Source organism: Symphalangus syndactylus, chromosome 2, assembly GCF_028878055.3.
Source record: "Symphalangus syndactylus isolate Jambi chromosome 2, NHGRI_mSymSyn1-v2.1_pri, whole genome shotgun sequence".
NCBI classification, from domain to species: domain Eukaryota; kingdom Metazoa; phylum Chordata; class Mammalia; order Primates; family Hylobatidae; genus Symphalangus; species Symphalangus syndactylus.
The window spans coordinates 121,065,254-121,082,604 of record NC_072424.2 but is presented as its reverse complement, the minus strand read 5'-3'; the positions used below and the strand labels follow the sequence as shown (position 1 = coordinate 121,082,604).

At 41.2% G+C, this 17,351-nt stretch overlaps 1 protein-coding gene across 23 annotated transcripts in view; it reads right to left on the bottom strand.

Annotated features, from left to right (window-relative positions):
* Window positions 1–17,351, bottom strand: part of AIG1 (androgen induced 1) — a 321,750-nt gene that overhangs the window by 91,131 nt on the left and 213,268 nt on the right. For 19 of the 23 annotated variants that reach the window (XM_055265907.2, XM_055265935.2, XM_063632073.1 and 16 more), the window contains one exon: window positions 10,829–10,944. The exons of 2 other annotated variants lie outside the window; for them this stretch is intronic. In XM_055265907.2, the coding sequence (XP_055121882.2) occupies window positions 10,829–10,944 (116 nt within the window). Of the gene's footprint in view, window positions 1–7,302; window positions 8,840–10,828; window positions 10,945–17,351 lie in introns of those variants that run through there. 2 more of the 23 variants (XM_063632084.1, XM_063632091.1) reach the window with 1 other exon arrangement.

Below are 17,351 nucleotides of genomic sequence, written 5' to 3'. Positions count from 1 at the left end.
TAAGTGAGTAGATGTGGAGTAGGTTCAGGAAAGAGGTATGGGATGGAGTTCTGAAATGGAGGCATTGCAAACACATGTGGACAGGTTTACCTAGGGAGAGTGGGTAGTAAAACAAGAGGACCTGGGAGTGAGCTCTGAAGAATTCCAACACTGAGGTTTGGGGGGAGTTGAAAGAGCCAGCAAATGAGGCTGAGAGGGATCATCTTCAGAATGGAGGGAAAATAAATGGTTACAACACCTAAATCCGAGGAACAGAGTGTATCAGGAAGGGGGGGGGTGTGTTTTAGTATCAAATTGCTGAAATGTCAGTTGAGAAGAGGTCTACAGAGCATTCCATAAATTCAGCAAAAGAGAAGTCACTGGTGACATCAGCCAAAGTTTTGCTAAAGTAATGACAGCTGAAGCCACATCGGTGTGGGTTAATAATAATAATATTAACATAGTACATTCTCTGTGTGAGTTACTGTCCTATGCGTTTTACATATACTAAAGACTAGTATTAGTTTAATGGTAATGCCAATCTGATGAGAGAGTTTTTATTATTATCCCATTCTACAGATGAGAAAACCAAGGCACAGAGAGGTTAAGTGACTTGGCCCAGTTCATACGGCAGAAGCAGAATACAGGCTTAGGCAGTCTGGCTCATGAACCCACTCTCTCAACCATTATACCACCTTGTCTCTTAAGCCTTTGCTGTGTGAGAGTAGAGACAATGCAGACGACTCTTTGAAGGCACTCAGCTGTGAGTAGGGAAATAGGGAAGCAGCTAGATGTACAGGGGCTGGTCCTAGAAGAGCAATGTCGTAAGGTGGACACTAGGACTACAGTGTGTTCAGATGCTGATTGAAAGGATCCAGCAGTGAGACCAAACTTACAGGAGAATGAAGTGATGGGCACGAATGGGGTCCCGGGAGAGGTGGAAGGGTATGAGGCCAGAGTCCAGAAGGAAGGATTGCTTGCTGAAAGACATAGAGGCCCTTTTCCTATTGTCTCAGGAGATGAAGAGAGGATGGGTGCAGAAATGATGTTTGTAGGGGGAGATCGAAGAAGTCCCTGTTTAGAGTCTTTTATCTTCTCTGTGAAATAAAAGGCCAGGCCATCTGCTGGGAGGACTGGGAGAGTGAGGTGGAGGCAGAGGGGAGTGATAGAGATGGCTGGAGAAATCCACAGGAAAATTGCCAAGTAGCATCAAGAGCACAAGCAGCATCACACTGGTGATTTGAGCAGACTACGGGGAAAAGAAGCAGTGGTGTGGGCATGGCTGTAGGGAAGCTGGGGAGTGTGGGAAGGATCATAACCACATAAAACATGACTTCAGGGTGGGGCAAGGTTAATAGCACATAGGGAATTCTAGTTCTTCATGTACTCCCAGAATGTCTGAGAACCAGCTGTTGGGGGTAGGAGAACAAAAAACTCAGAATAATAAATACTGGGGATTGAGACAGATTATATACACAAGCCTTTTCTGTCCAGATGCAGGTCTAAGAAGCTGATTTGACCAACACCCAAGTGGACATTCTCAGGCGCCAAGGGCAAGACATACTTTCTGTTGTCAGGCTTTCAACTGCCCAGATAGACTTTTCCTTAGAAGATGAGAACATAGTGCATTCTCAGCACAGTGCTTGTAAAAATACGCAGATTGGAATAATGGGAAAGCAATGACATTCTCGAATCTCATGGGAAAAGCAGAGCTCTGGAAATAACTTAATATATGAACCATAAGAAAATTTCAGAAAACTCTTTAACATTCTTAATAGGTTATGAAGAGCCACACATCCTATAAAGTAGGACCAAAGCCCGTATGAAGAACAGAGGATAAAATGAAAATAAAATAAGGGTGGTGGGGAAGAGAGAGAGAGAGAAAAAGAAAATGAGCCTTTCCCCTAGGGTCTCTGCAGGCATTCAGGAATTTTGTCACCTAAGAGGAAGGAAAGATGCTCTCATTTCCTGAGCATCCCTATGGGCTCATTAACCCTCACAACTCTGTGAGGCAGGCATTCTTTCCCATTTTAAAGGTGGTAACAATGAGGCTAAGAGAGGATAAGTAATTTGCTTAAAGACCCCGGGAAGAGGGGAACTACACAAGGAGCATCTAACTTCAAAGATCTGGACTTCTGCCTTCCAGGGTAAGGTTCGTGAGGGAAGAAAGTTGCAGAAAGAACCAAGCTGAGGCTCTCTAATGATGGAGTATTCCTAGCGTATAAACAGAACAACGGCCACTGTAACTGAGTGCCAGCTAGGTGCTGGACATTGTATACCCATTTTTCTGATTCTCACAGCAATCCTGCCTGATCACTATCATCATGCTCTTTTTTGTTTTGTTTTGGATAAGGAAATTGAGGCCCACAGAGATTAAGTGATTTGTTCAAGTATTCGTTTTTTTCTTGCTACTATGACACATTGCCACAGACTTGTGGCTTAAAACAACGCATATTCATCGGAGAATTCTACACGTTAGAAGTATAACATAGGTCTCACTGAGCTAAAATTAAGGTGTCAGCAGGGCTGAGTTGCTTTCTGGAAGCCCCAGGGGAGAATCCCTTTCCTTGCCTTTTTTGGCTTCTAGAGGGGGCCCTTGTTCCGTGCTCACAGCCCCTTCCTCTGTCTTCAAAGCCAGTGACAGCAGTTCAAGTCCTTTCTCCACTGCATCTCTCTAACTGTCCTTCCGCAGTCATGTCTCTCTCCCTGACCACAGTTGTGAATGGCTCTCCACTCTTAAGGATTCATGGGATTAGACTGGGTCCACCTGCACAAAGCAGGCTAACCTGCCCATCACAAGGTCCTTACCTTAATCATACCTGCAAAGTCCCTTTTGCCATGTGCCATGTCAGGGAACATATCCACAAGTTCTGGGGATTTTAGGATGTGGATATCTTTGGGGGTTTGTGGTGGGCATTATTTTGCCTTCCATACCAAGGTTAAACATTATTAAAGGGGCTGAGTCCAGAGTTTAATTTAAATTTGGCCAGGAAATCCTGTTGACTCTACCTTCAAAATATATCCAGAATCCTATTAATGCCATTTCTACCACCAGGGTCCAGGCCACTTCATCTCTTATCAGGATTTCTTCTATAGCCTTCCCTTCTCTTCTCCTTGTTCTACCCTTGCCTTCAATCCACTCAACACATTGGCCAAAGTGATTCCTTAGAAATGTCTCAGTTCATGTCAAGTCACTGTCCAAACCTTCCAATGACTCCCACTTTGAATTAAGGACAGTCTTTCCAGTGGCCTATAACGCTCTCCTTCCCTCACCCTAGGAGCTCTGTGCACTCTCCCTCACTCTGCTTCAACACACAGTGGCCTTCTGCTTTCCTTGAACACACCAGGCTTATTGCTGGAACCCTGAATGGGAGGGGGGTTTACTTCTTTATTCCACGCACTCCAAGACCCTGAAGTAGAATAGGAGGACGTGGCCTGGTTCTGAGATGCCTCTTTCCTTTCTGGCAGGGGAAATGGAAGAAGGATGAGTATCTTCTGACTTCACTGCCTGTGCTTATGCAAGGGGCTTTCCCTGTCATTGGCAAATGCCTGCTTCCCACTCATCAGTGCTGTGAGGCTGAAGTCCGGGTGCTCACCTCTGCATCGGGTGCATACGTGTGAGGTTTGCAGGGGTCTCTGAAGGGTTTCTGAAATGAAGAGCTTCCTTATGTGGGGGATCTGGCTGGCTCCAGCTAGACCTCTTTAACACCCCCTGGCTCCTGTCCAGGGCAGCATACCCCATGGTTTCCTGCTGCTGGAAAACCCTTTCCCAGGAGCCATTCCTTCTTGGGTGGGCCACCATCAAGACAGCTCAACTCCAGCAACCTTCCTCTATGTCAAACCAGATCTACAAGAAACTTTGACACGTACAATGATGGGATCACAGGCAGCTTTACAGCTTCCCCTCCCTCTGCCCTGCCATATCCTTCCAAGACTCTTTTCCTTGCTTAAATAGGAGATATAAGGAAGGCTAACGAGTCAGCTTCCTAAATTCCTGCCTCATCGCTACTATTTACCAGGGATTCTCTTAGAGCCTCACACTTGGCTTTGGTCAGTGTGGAGAGGCCCTTCCTTCCCCCAACAGCTCCCCTAGATCCAAAACTCAAGACTGCAAAGACCCTGTCCCTCTTCCCCATCTTCGGAAGAGGGTGGGGAAGACAGGCATGGTGGAGCATGGATGGCCTTGGCCTTGGTGATAGTAAGTGAGCAGTGTCCTTTGGCTGTCTCTTGTAAGCCCCAAGAAAGGTAGCTCTCTTCAGAATGTGAGATACTTATTGTTATAGTAAGTAGCTAGTCAGACATGAAAGGGCAGGAGAGCATCCCCCTGCCACCCCCCAACAAACAAGAATGTCAGGCAACCATCAGGTGATGGTCAGTCGGTTGTTGTTAAAACTGCCTCTCTAAAATAATAATTGGTTGCAGCTGGTACCAGGGAAAGGCAGTCTCCCAATAGAGAAAGACACGTAAAGTTCATGATCAACAGCTTCCTGATAAGATCTCAGGAGTTGGGTGAGTGGGCTCAATCATGCACACTAAGAGGCAAAATGGTGGAGTTTAATTGGTATATGACTTTCTAGGAGCATTCAACTGGTAAGGGAAGAATGCCTCAAGTGAGCGTGCGTGCAGCTCCAGTAAACACGCTGCGCATGTGGCCCCTGCCAAGTGCTGGCAGGCCACTGTGCAGGTGTGCAGCCCACTCCAAGGGAAGAATCGGGGAAACGAACACAAGACCCTGGAAGCATGCCAACACATAAGACAACAGGTCAAAAGGTCAAACTGCACACTTGATCTCCCAAGTTGCCCACTTGACCCTCTTCCAAGTGTTCTTTACTTCCTTTTATTCCTGCTCTAAAGCTTTTAAATAAACTTTTACTCCTGTTCTAAAACTTGCCTCAGTCTCACTCTGCCTTATGCCCCTTGGTCAAATTATTTCTTCTGAGGAGGCAAGAACTGAGGTTGATGCAGACCCATACTTATATGCCGCCAGTAACATTATCACCTTCATTCATCTTGGACTTGGTTCTCCAATACCAGAAAATCAGAAAAATGTACACAAACCATTACAGATGTAAAAGTCAACAGCTATGGTGGAGTGAAAGATTCAAGTTGAACAGAGAAAAATGTCATCTGCTGGTCAAAGAACACGTGTCAACCAGATTTGTTTAACTGGTGAAGAAACATCTGATTAAATGGAAGAAATTGAATGTGGTCTAAAATTTCATTTTCTTAGTAAAGAGGGTACACATTTTTTCCTAAAAATTTTACTCATTCATGGCTAAAAATCCTAAGACTGTAAAATTTGAGTACACTCTTATTTTTATTTTTGAGAATTTTTTCTCTGGCTTACAAATACTGTATGTAAATAAAAAAATAATGTATATTTCCAGCAGAAACTTGAGATATAAAAACATTTCAACAAGAAGCCAAAAAAGTCATCCAAAATTGCCCAGTTAGGAGATAATCAAATTTTGTAGGAGATAGAATTCTGACATGAAATAATTTAGGAATGATCATAAAAGAATGAACATACTTCATTCTGTAAGCCAAAAATAAAATTCTAAGCCTCTCAACCAACTGAATAGACCCCCTCTGGGCCAAGGGGACCCTAGAGAAACCTGAAAAATGGAACTCGCAGCCATTAGGGGAAGGCAGGTTAGACATGCCTAATTGTACCCTCTCCTTTTTGGAGTTTAGGCATAACTGACCAGGATTAACATTAAAATAGAGATCATAAGACTGACAAAACAAACTCTGTGGCAATAAGATTCCAAATTTCAACCTGATTTTGATGTAGCATCACGTAACAGATAGTAGGTCCTAAAGGAAATCAAACATATTTTAGCCCAAAATATATTTCTTTGACATATTTTGAAATGGCTCTGCAGAGCCATCTTTTGTGGGGGATCTTTGCATTTGTAGAGAGTCTCCATTAATACAGCCAGGACTTCCCTGGATCTAGGAGAGATTAACAAAGAGCCTGATGCCATTTAGGGTCTGAAAAGAGACATTTACCATCCATTCTCTCTGAAGGCTGCCACCTACAAGGCTTCATCTACATAACAAGAACCTTGGTCTCCACAACCTCCTTTATCTTAACTCAAGCGTTTCTTTCTACTGACTTAAAGTCTTTAGACAAAGCTTAACTCTTCCAAACAAATCCCAACCAGAAAAATCTTTGAATCCACCTAGGACTTGTAACCACCCACTACTTCTTTGAGACATCCTACCTTTTCAGGTCAAACCAATGCATACCTTACCGGTATAGATTTATGTCTTTGCTTGTAACTTCTGTCTCTCTAAAATGTATGAAACCAAACTGTAACCCAACCGTGTTGGGCACACTTTCTCAGGACCTCTTGAGACTGTTACCTGGGCCGTGGTCACTCATATTGCCTCAGGATAAACCTCTTTAAATATTTTACAGAGTTTGCTTTTTCCATTAACAATTCTGACTTGACTTTGTTTTATTTTCTGTGTTGGAAAGTTATTCGATGAACACATTTGGGGAAATGAGATTTGGAATATGGAATTTGTTTAAAACCAATAGGGCCCAGAGACAACAGACATCTCTATTTTGCTTTAAATACACTCACAGCAGTTGACGAGGAATATTTATCCATAAGTGGAAACACCCAGGATCCATTTTGTCCCACACTAAGGCCTACTTGCTCTTGATGTGTCCTAGGTTGAGAGATCAGCACGTATTACACATGGCTTCTGAGACATCACATGGGCTCTGACTGAATGAGAAACCCCTGAAGGAGGGGTGAATAGCCAGGGGCTGGAAGAAGACTCCTCAGGAGAGAGACCACTCTTAAAGCTTTGAGGATGTACATTTCCTAGGGTCTGAGTTGGTTTCCTCTTTCTGTATCTTGCAGATTGAAAGGCAGAGTAATGAGAAGCAGCAGAACTGCAGAGAGACAAGGATTCTAGGTGCTTGGAAGTGAGGGTGGAGCCAGCCCGGGAAAAGATTCAGCCCCAGACGGCTGCACCAGGTGGAGCAAAGATGTCTTCTCTTTTATACATGTCAATTAGAAGGTGACAAGAGTCAGGAGGCCATGATCTTAAAGCTCCCTGTGTTACCCAGCACCCCTGTAAGATTTCCTAATCATTCTTTTATAATTAAAAAAAAAGCTATTTTCATATCCCTTAGAGTTGTTTATGACTATTAAAATTGTTTTTGATTTTGTGCAAGTGATCCAGAATGAGCAAAAAGAAGAGAAAACACTTACGGTAACTAAAATTCTCAAGCCTTGAAAACGTTACTGTTTATACTACTATTTGTTGAGAAGCATCTCAGGACTGATAAATAGCAAATACAGATTTTTTTTTTTTTTTTTTTTTACTGTGAGTCAGGCATTATTCTATGGGCTTTATATACAATAACAATGTCTTTCCAACTATGAGGTACATTCTGTCCTCCTCCCTGTTTTACTTCTGAGTAAGCTAAAGCCTAGAAATGTTCCCAACCCAGAAAGTGGCCTCAGCTACCAGGCTTGGCTGGTTCTTATGTATTTCTTCTAAACAAAATAAAAAACTCAGTATGTTCATTCATAGAGTTACTCTTCACACAGCAAGGGCAGTGGAGGGTCTGGTTAACAGACTACAATCTGGAGCCACACACTGGGGCTTGCACCGTAGTTCTGGCAAGAGTCCAGTGGCTCATCCTGGGCAAGTCATGTACTCTTTCTAAACTTCAGCATACTTCCCTGTAAAATGGGCAAGATCATGCCTATCTCTAAGGACTGTTTGGGGAACTAAATAATATTTGAACTGAACTTGGCACAGTGTCTGGCTCAAAGGAATGGTACCCATTATGATTCCTGATACTTAAACTCTTATATCAGACACCAAGGAGACCTCTGTATGTATCCAGAATGCTAAGAGTCCTCTCATTGATTAGGGAAAATCTCACAAACAGGGTGCAGAGAAATGTGTGTGTTGGGGGGGTTGATGATGGAGGGGGGTGTCCAGGAAAGGAGTAAAGAGCTTCCCACAAATGGACAGGTGATGTTTGGGCTGGGGGAAAGAGAAACATGGCAGGGAGGCAGAAGTCATCATGGAAGGAGACTGGGATGGCCTTTAGATGCTAAGCTTGGGGAGGACTGCAACAGGGCTGGGAAACAGAGCCACCGAGAATGGGAGCTCAATGGGAACCAGTCAGTGGGGAAAGTCCAGGTATCCTTCACTTTCTCTACTACCAAAACCTGGGAAGAGAATAGATTCAGATGAGGAGGGCCACTGGATAGCAAGTTAGAGTCCCAGCAAAACAGCCAGCCAGCCTGGTCAGCCCCTGAGTTATAGATTTAGCTCAACCTACTCAGTATTGCACAGGCCATCTATTTCTTTTATAGTTAGCAGGTGATGAGAGGAATGCTTTCTTTCATCTTGGCATGGGGCTCTGGAATGTCCAGTTACAACCCTGGTATGCTATCAAAAGATTTCATATCCCAAACCTTTGGCTGTTGTGTCACTGGTATGTTGGCCCTAACATAGTCTGAAAGGAAGCAAAAGCCAGTACCTTTTTGATAACAATTAAAATCTTGGATTTACATAATGTGACATGACGTGAGGGCCATTGTTTAACATTTGGCATAGTTATGAATGCCCAGGGCAGAACACCAAAGGAAAAAGTCCACTTTGAATGCTTTCTCAGAACAAATCTGAGAGAATTCACTGGTTAATGTAAATACATGTCCAAACAAGTACTGGTTTGCTTAGGGAGTACGCAGAGCTGGCAAGCCTCACTTGGCATGCAGAGCATGAGTAATGCTTCATTTTAATGAGGGATCTTGGGGGTCTATAATGAGGACTATGCGGTATTTCCCATGTGTCTCTTTGGAACGTGGACTCATTCTACCTGCAATGGAAGACAGGCCATCAGAAAGTACATAGTTCCTGAAATCTCTGGGGCTTTACAAGATGCAGATAATTTAATAACATATAAATGAATTTGCAGAAATATACCTAGAATTCCCAGAGTAAAGAACTTGCCTTTTCCACAGGTAAGCAAATATGAGTGCAAAGTAACAAGACCATATTTGGGGTCGGGGTGGGATGCGAGACTGATTTTTAAACTATGGCTATAGGCAGTTCCAGGTATGTTTTAAACATTTGTGGCATCCCTGGAATAATTGTGCAGCCTCCCTACTTGACTCTTCTGAAAGATAACACTCATTTGAATGTAAGTTCATATGTATAAAGCACATAAATCCATTTTTAAGACATAACTTTAGTCATATTGCAGGTGTGAGTTCTGATCATTTGGACATTTTCTATCAGAGAAAGTCAACACTTAAGGTTTTGGATGAGGCAAAAAAACTTAGACAGTAATTAGGAAAACAAACACTTCCCTAGTCCTTGCAAGTGGTCTTTACTAGTTGATGGAGGGGCCAATGGGAGGAGCTTATTTATTCATTTATTTACTTTTGAGACAGAGTCTTGCTTTGTTGCCCAGGGTGGAGTGCAGTTGCGCGATCTCGGCTCACTGCAACTTCTGCCTCCTGGGTTCAAGGGATTCTTACACCTCAGTCTCCCGAGTAGGTGGGATTATAGGCACCCACCATGACACCTGGCTAATTTTTTGTATTTTTAGTAGAGATGGGGTTTCACCATGTTGACAAGACTGGTCTCGAACTCCTGGTCTCAAGTGATCTGCCTGCCTGGGCATCCCAAAGTGCTGGGATTACAAGTGTGAGCCACAGCGCCCAGCTGGGAGTAGCTTTACCACATGGTCGTAAAGCTCGTCCCAGCTGGACGCAGTGGCATGAGCCACTGGATGTCCCCTTATATCCAGCCACAGGGTGTGACTTCCTGAAGCAAATCTCCTTTCTGCTCAGATTTGGGGCATCATGTGATTGTTTATGCAAAGTGTGTCATGTACTGTAGTGACCTTTATCTTATTTTTCAACTCCAGCTGGAGTAAGATGCTCCATGGAGATAGGGCCTCCCAAAGAGCTCTAGGATTTGGGGGGATTAAGTACAGTTGAGGGGTTTTTGGAAGAACACTATCCAGTCCTTTGGGCTTAAAGGAGGGGATGGTGATCCAGAACTCAGGACAAAAGAGTCCCAAGAGGCAGAAATGCTGGCAGGAGGAACCTCTTCTCTGAGTGTTAATATGTCAAAGAGGACTTGGAATTATAAAGAGAAATAAGAAATTCTCTATGTTAAGATAAATAATTTTTGAAGTGTTAAAAACCTGATAAGAACTGAAATTAATGTGAAGTAGACTTGCCAGGCAAAAATTCTTTTATCAGATAAATTTGGCACCTCACACTTCGATCTGAATTGTGCACAATAGATCAAATGAAGATTTCTTGTGGTTTATTTACCCCAATATTTAAAAACAGAACAGTTCAATGCATTCTCCATGTAACAGTTAATTCCAGAGTAGGTTTTAAATGGACCAGGGAAAATGTACATTTTCACTTGTTTCCTAGTAAGTTTAAAGTCATTGCTCTAAGAGGTCACTTCTGTTCTCATTTGTGTTTGCTGCAACTCCCCTGCCCCCCAACAAAAGCAACAACAACAAAATCCCAAGCAAAAAAGCCCTTAAGCAATAAAACCGGTGTCCAAGAAAAACATTTAGTTTGAAAAAGAGTTGAAAAATGTAGCCTTGGAAGAACCACTGCTTACATGGAATTGTTCAACAAATTCCTGTTGTGTGAGGTTTGGCATATACTTTCTAAAAATATAAGCATCTGGGGAAACGAGACAAAGCCCAGGTCTTGGACCAAATGAGGCACACAGCGTGAATCTGTTAGTGATTATATCCATAATGAAATATGTGCCCAAATTTAGCAGTGCAAAATCTAATACAATAAGAAAGCCCAGCAGGCATGGTCCTTACCATAATATATAGCCAACAGAGAAGGTACATATGGCGGTGAGTCCGCTGCCCCTGCTGGGATACTGATGGTGCGATGTCCTCATCTCGATTAATATAAAGGGCAGGACCGTCGTGTGCTGGAAAATAACAGAGACTAGGTGACACAGATTGCTATCATTGTGTCTCTATAGTTGTTTTTTCATCAGTAGGAGAATGCACACTATAAATTCCTAGGAAAGTGTCAGGCAGAAAGAAGTCTACGGCTCGCCAAAGAAGTAGAATGGACGTAAAACCACATATTGCGTTGATTGCTCCATTAATATTTTTCTTCTGCATCTTAATTTTTGAAATTTTATTTTATTTTATGCCCATTGCAGAGAATTTTGATAACCTAGAAAAATGTCTAAGAAAAAACTGGAACAAAAGAAAGGAATAACAATCACCACTGTTAACATTTTGGCGTACGTCTCATTTTTTCCCTCCCTGTTCATATTACTTAAACACAGTTAATATCATACTGTGTGTGCAATTCTGTTTTGGATTTTTATTATAATATTGCAGCATGAGAATTTTTGATATGGTAGTTTAGAAATTCTTCTAGAACATCGGTCTTGACCATAGCTTTGCAGAACTCCATTATATGGATATACAAAGATTTATTTAACCAATTCTTGTTCTTGGATATCAAGATGTAAAAGATTTTCAACCTTTCATTTATTAAAAACGTCATGATGAACATCTTTCATAGAACTCTTTGTCTGAATGTTAAATTATGTTTTTGTTGTCAAAGGCTATACGATTTTAAGGCTGTTGATAAATAATGCCAAATTATGTGTGCACGAGCAGCAGGTTAGCAAACAATGCCAAATTAGCTTCCAGAAAGGGTGTGCCAGTTTGGACCAGTAGTGCATGAATTTAGATATGATGTCTGAAGGCAGAATCCCAAGAAGCTGAGTAGAACATCTTTTTGTTTTTCTGATCCAGTGGTTACTCTAGACACTAAGTTTATTGGAACAGGATGGAGATGAAATTTATCCCATCTATAGGTAAGAAGAAAGGAAACTAAAATTCTTAAACCTTTCAGATATTCGAATGCCCTTGGTTTTGAAATTTAGTGGACATATACAAGGAACAAAGAGTTTCTAAGATAAAACTGGGTCAGGATATATACTTACCTTCCAATACTGCAGACTTTCTCAAGAGTATAAAGATGGCAGAACTGAAAACTGACCCATCAGCAGGTTTAAATTCTATTTAGTACTTCCTAAACAGCCGTGAAAGAATCGTTGCCTTGCTCTTCCTGTATTATTTGTGTATTCAAGGAAAAGGCAGGAAATTGAATATTATGATTTTCAAAGTCTAGTAAGTATTCTAGCAAAATAGAACCAGGTGGCAAGTAGGCCTTGGCAGGCAAAAGGCATGTTGGGGATATCTAAATGAACATCTTTGGAGCAACCTATTGTTTATATTCCTAGAAAAAAATAGAAAGACATGATTTTGTAAGAAATATTAAGACAGTGGATGATCTTTGCCTTAAACATTCTCCTCTAGATAACTGTGCTGACTGCCAATACAGTAGTAATTAGAGTGTGGCATTCTGAGAAAATCAGGTGAGTGATTCCACAGTTGGGTAGCTTTATATTTATCTTTCATCTTCTTTATTACTATTTTTTAAAAACAGTATAATTAGCTCTGAAGAAAGTCATACAAGCCAATGTACACGTGTGCTAGTACAGAGACAGTATGCATTTTAAAGATCTGTTGGTTTTTCATTATAATCTAGTTACCTCAGATGACATCGGCCTGGAATGTTGCCAACAGTTTGAGATGGCAACAATAGTTTTACAATGGTGCATTCATGTAAAATTCAAATATACAGCTAGCAATAAGGCTATGTCTTATCGGATTATAAATGACAATGACATTACTTTTGGATCACTGATATTAATAAATTTCTTAAGTTCTACCCTTCATTCATTGCTCCAAATGAAGTAGAAAATTCTCCATTTTTAAATAAATATATATTGGTTGTATAAATAACCAATCAGAATATGCTTATTCAATTGTCATTATTTTATCAAGGAAAGTGATAAAATGTATGCATATCTTCCAGATAGGACATCCAATACTTGCTGATGATCAGATGTATCTGGGAGAATCAGGATGTATTTTAACCATTCCAGGAAGAAAATCAATTTGAAAAAGGAATATCTTTCTAGATCACTTCATCATTGGCGTCATCACCACTAAACAGGAACAACTTATCCCATCAGTGACATAACCACAGACAAAAGATCTTTTTGTGGCTAGCTGTGTATGTGCAGGTTTGTCCAGTGGCAAATCTTAGTAGAAGGTTTTTCTATGTCAAGGTAACAGCTTATCATTTGGAATTTTCATGCACTGAAGACTGTGTATCTCCCTTTCTAGAAATTTATAATGCAAATTATGTTTATACATAGTACATATTAACAAACATAAATTAGTGTAAAATATTTACTGCAACTATAAATGTTGCCTTACAGATAACTAAAGTTTTGTGAACTAAAAGAATGGTAAAAAACTATGAATGGTCCTGTTGAATAAGTAATCTTTAGCAGTTGAGTTATAACTTAAAATCTATAGCAGCAAGAGAGATAATTATTTTAGAACTACAGCTACATGAAATCCAGTTCCAATCCATTCTGAGGCAATACTCTGCTTCAATGACTTAAGAATCAGGAGGGAAATATTTAACTCCAGTTAAAATCATCACTGCATAAGAACAGCACTCTTAACGTTTTGCTCACTGTGGTATCTGCAGCACTTAGAAAAGAACCTGGCACAAGAGAGGTACTCAGTCAATATTTTTCCAGATAACTTAATCTTCAAAACAACATCTTATATGGATATTATTAACTCCATTCTGCAGATGGGGCAAAAAAGGCTCAGAAAGGTTAATTATCTTGCCTAAGACCACAGAGCTAGTAGGTCTGGAGGTAGGATACAAAACTGGTTCTGTATGCCTCCAAATCTCATGCTCTTTTTTCTGCATTAGTATTATATTTTTAAAAGATATCACAGTTGAATAATGTTTGAATCAATAAACCTGTAGGAGTGCATAACTGCAGATCACTTACATTATCTCCCAACAGATTGGAATTATTTTTTGGTTGGGCCTCAAAACAAATAAAAAGGTCTTCACTATAAAAAATGATTTTTGCTAAATATGTTTTTCCTGTGGTATATTATCATATCAACAATAATAAACAATAACATTAGCTAGCATAAAGTCAGAACTTTTTTTTGACTTTTATTTTAGATTTGGGGGTACATGTGAAGGTTTGTTACATAGGTAAACACACATCATGGGGGTTCGTTGTATGTATTATCTCATCACCCAGGTATTAAGCCCAGTACCCAATAGTTATCTTTTCTGCTACTCTCCCTCCTCCCAACCTCCCCCTCAAGTAGACCCCAATGTCTGTTGTTTCCTTCTTTGTGTTCGTAAGTTCTTATCATTTAGCTCCCACTTATAAGTGAGAACATGCGGTGTTTGGTTTTCTGTTCCTGCATGAGGTTGCTAGGGATTACAGTCTCCAGCTCCATCCATGCTCCTGCAAAAGAGGTGATCTCATTCTTTTTTATGGCTGCATAGTATTCTGTGGTGTACAGGTACTACATTTTCTTTATCCAATCTGTCACTGATGGGCATTTAGGTTGATTCCATGTTTTTGCTATTGTGAGTGGTGCTGCAATGAACATTTGTGCACATATATCTTTATGGTAGAATGATTTCTATTCTTCTGGGCATGTACCCAGTGATGGGATTGCTGGGTCTAATGGTAGTTCTACTTTTAGCTCTTTGAGGAATCGTCATATTGCCTTCAACAATGGGTTGAATTACACTCCCACCAACAGTGTATAAGCGTTGCCTTTTCTTCGCAACCTCACCAGCATCTGTTACTTTTTGAAAGTCAGAACTTTCTAGTGGTATGATGACAGTTGCAGATGGCTGGAAGTGAGCTGAGGAATGATCTGTTGCTGTTTCCCCAAATACAAATACCATTTACAACTTACAGTATTTTCAGGTAGACGTAGATCCACCTTGGATAAATGAGAAGGTTACAAAGTCTGGTCACCAAAGGTAGCTCTTGGCTCTTAAGAATTGTTTGGATTGTTTTCTGCAGTACGTTGTCAACAGAACAATTCCCCAGGAGCTGAGTTAAAAACAAGGCTTGACTTGTTTGAAGCGCTAAGTAAAATGAAGGGTTGACAGTCCTAGGAGTAAACCTTTGGTCTTCCATATAAACTCCATCCTAGAAAGTACTGGTCTAGGATATAAGTGGCGAACATATCCCAGGCTCTATCATCCATTTTAGCTAGTTTTAATGAGGAGCTATCATTTGGAAGATTGTGTCCAAAAAACGAAGCCTAAATCTATCCTGATTTGTTGCATCATTTGTGCTTTTCTTAATGGGGTCTTGGTGGGTCCCCCGTGATGGAGCGGAGTGAACTGACTCCACTGCCACGGAGGCTGTGAACTGACCGGCCTCCCGTGACAAAGGTCTATTTGCAGAAGAGATCCACAAGGGGGTGTCACCTTCACACAGAGCAGTCCTTACACCTGAGATGGGGCTGGATTCATGGAAGGACCCATGATTAATTCTGATGTGAAGACCCTGAAGCAGATGGGACAAGAAAAAGGGCTTTTGCAGAAGAGGCTCAAAGGAAGACAGCAGTGTAATGAAGTGCAAAGATTAGAGGCTGACATCTGAGATCTAATTCTGATTTTGTCCTTCCTCACTCTCCGACTCGCAGGTTCTCACACATGTGTGAAGCTTAGTATTATTCTTTGTAAAATGAGGCAGTTGGATTAAATTAGTGCTTCTCCTGAAGAGCTAATGAGTTTTGCTATAACACATGCCAGGGCTGACCCACCTATGCTTTAGGGACAGTAGACACAGTGCCAGGACCAATGAAAATGTCTTAGTTTCTTTTAGAATCAGAAGAAAAAATGAACTTTCAGAGTTGAGGATTATATTCATCTGTATACCAATGCCATTATAAAACATTATATACATATACACACATACACACTAATGTAAGAAGGGACTCACTAACACAAAGTGCTTAAAATCTACAAAAGCCATTCTGTGGCCCTGTTCATGCTACTTGATTTTTTTTTTAAAGTTCTCACCCAATTCACTCACATTTTTTTATTTTTTTTTTGAGACGGAGTCTCGCTCTCTCGCCCAGGCTGGAGTGCAGTGGCGTGATCTTGGCTCACTGCAAGCTCCGCCTCCCGGGTTCACGCCATTCTCCTGCCTCAGCCTCCCGAGTAGCTGGGACTACAGGCACCCGCCACCACATCCGGCTAATTTTTTGTATTTTTAGTAGAGACAGGGTTTCGCCGTGTTAACCAGGATGGTCTCGATCTCCTGACCTCGTGATCCACCCGCCTCGGCCTCCCAAAGTGCTGGGATTACAGGCGTGAGCCACCGTGCCTGGCCAATTCACTCACATTTTTCTTACATAAATGTACTTAAATAAAAACTGTATGTAAACTCTCATAAATGGAATATCATTTGCCATAAATAGAAGATAACCACAAAAACAAATACAGTAAAAATGAATTAATCTTATTAGATTATTTTGAGGCCTCCTCTATCTGTGTTAAATAAAGACATTAGTAAGTATTGAGGGGCATTAAAGATATACTGGCATGAAGCTGGACACAATGGCTCATGCTTGTAATCCCAGCACTTTGGGAGGCTGAGGTGGCCAGATCACCTGAGGTCAGGAGTTCGAGACCAGCCTGGTCAACTTGGCGAAACCCCATTTCTACTAAAAAAACAAAAATTAGCCAGGCGTGGTGGCAGGTACCTGTAATCCTACCTAGCTGGGAGGCTGAGGCAGGAGAATCACTTGAACCTGGGAGGCTGAGGTTGCAGTGAGCTGAGATCGCACCACCGCATTGCAGCCTGGGTGACAGAGCGAGACTTGGTCTCAAAAAAAAAAAAGAAAGAAAAAAGATATACTGACATGAAAGACAGACTCTCCTAAACAGAATGAGAAGAACTGAAAGATAATTCAGAGGGAATAAACTTTTCACTATGCAATTCAATATTATTTAATGTCACGTCCCTGTGCTACATAAATTATCTTGCAAAACACAAGAGCTATGCTATACAGCCTACATACTGGGGTATAATGGAATAGATTATTCATAAGTTGTAGTTGTACCTTCTAACTACTAGATTATTTGATTTATGAATGGATGTTCTTTCACCAGGAAACTGGAAAGATGGATGAGTTGGAAGTTTAGATTCTGACAGACGAATGTAATGGTATTAAAGGAAAAACGTTCACACTACACAAGAAGGATCTGGACTGGCTCGTGGGGAAAATTTTGGACTATCTGTGATGGCAACGAATGACCTATAAACTACAGAGAAGTTTTGGAATAACCTTCGCTGTGGATTAATAGAAGGACAAAAATTGTGCTGCATGATGGTATAAATCCAGACAAGTCAGATGGATGAATTAGGGGACCTCTCAAGATTAT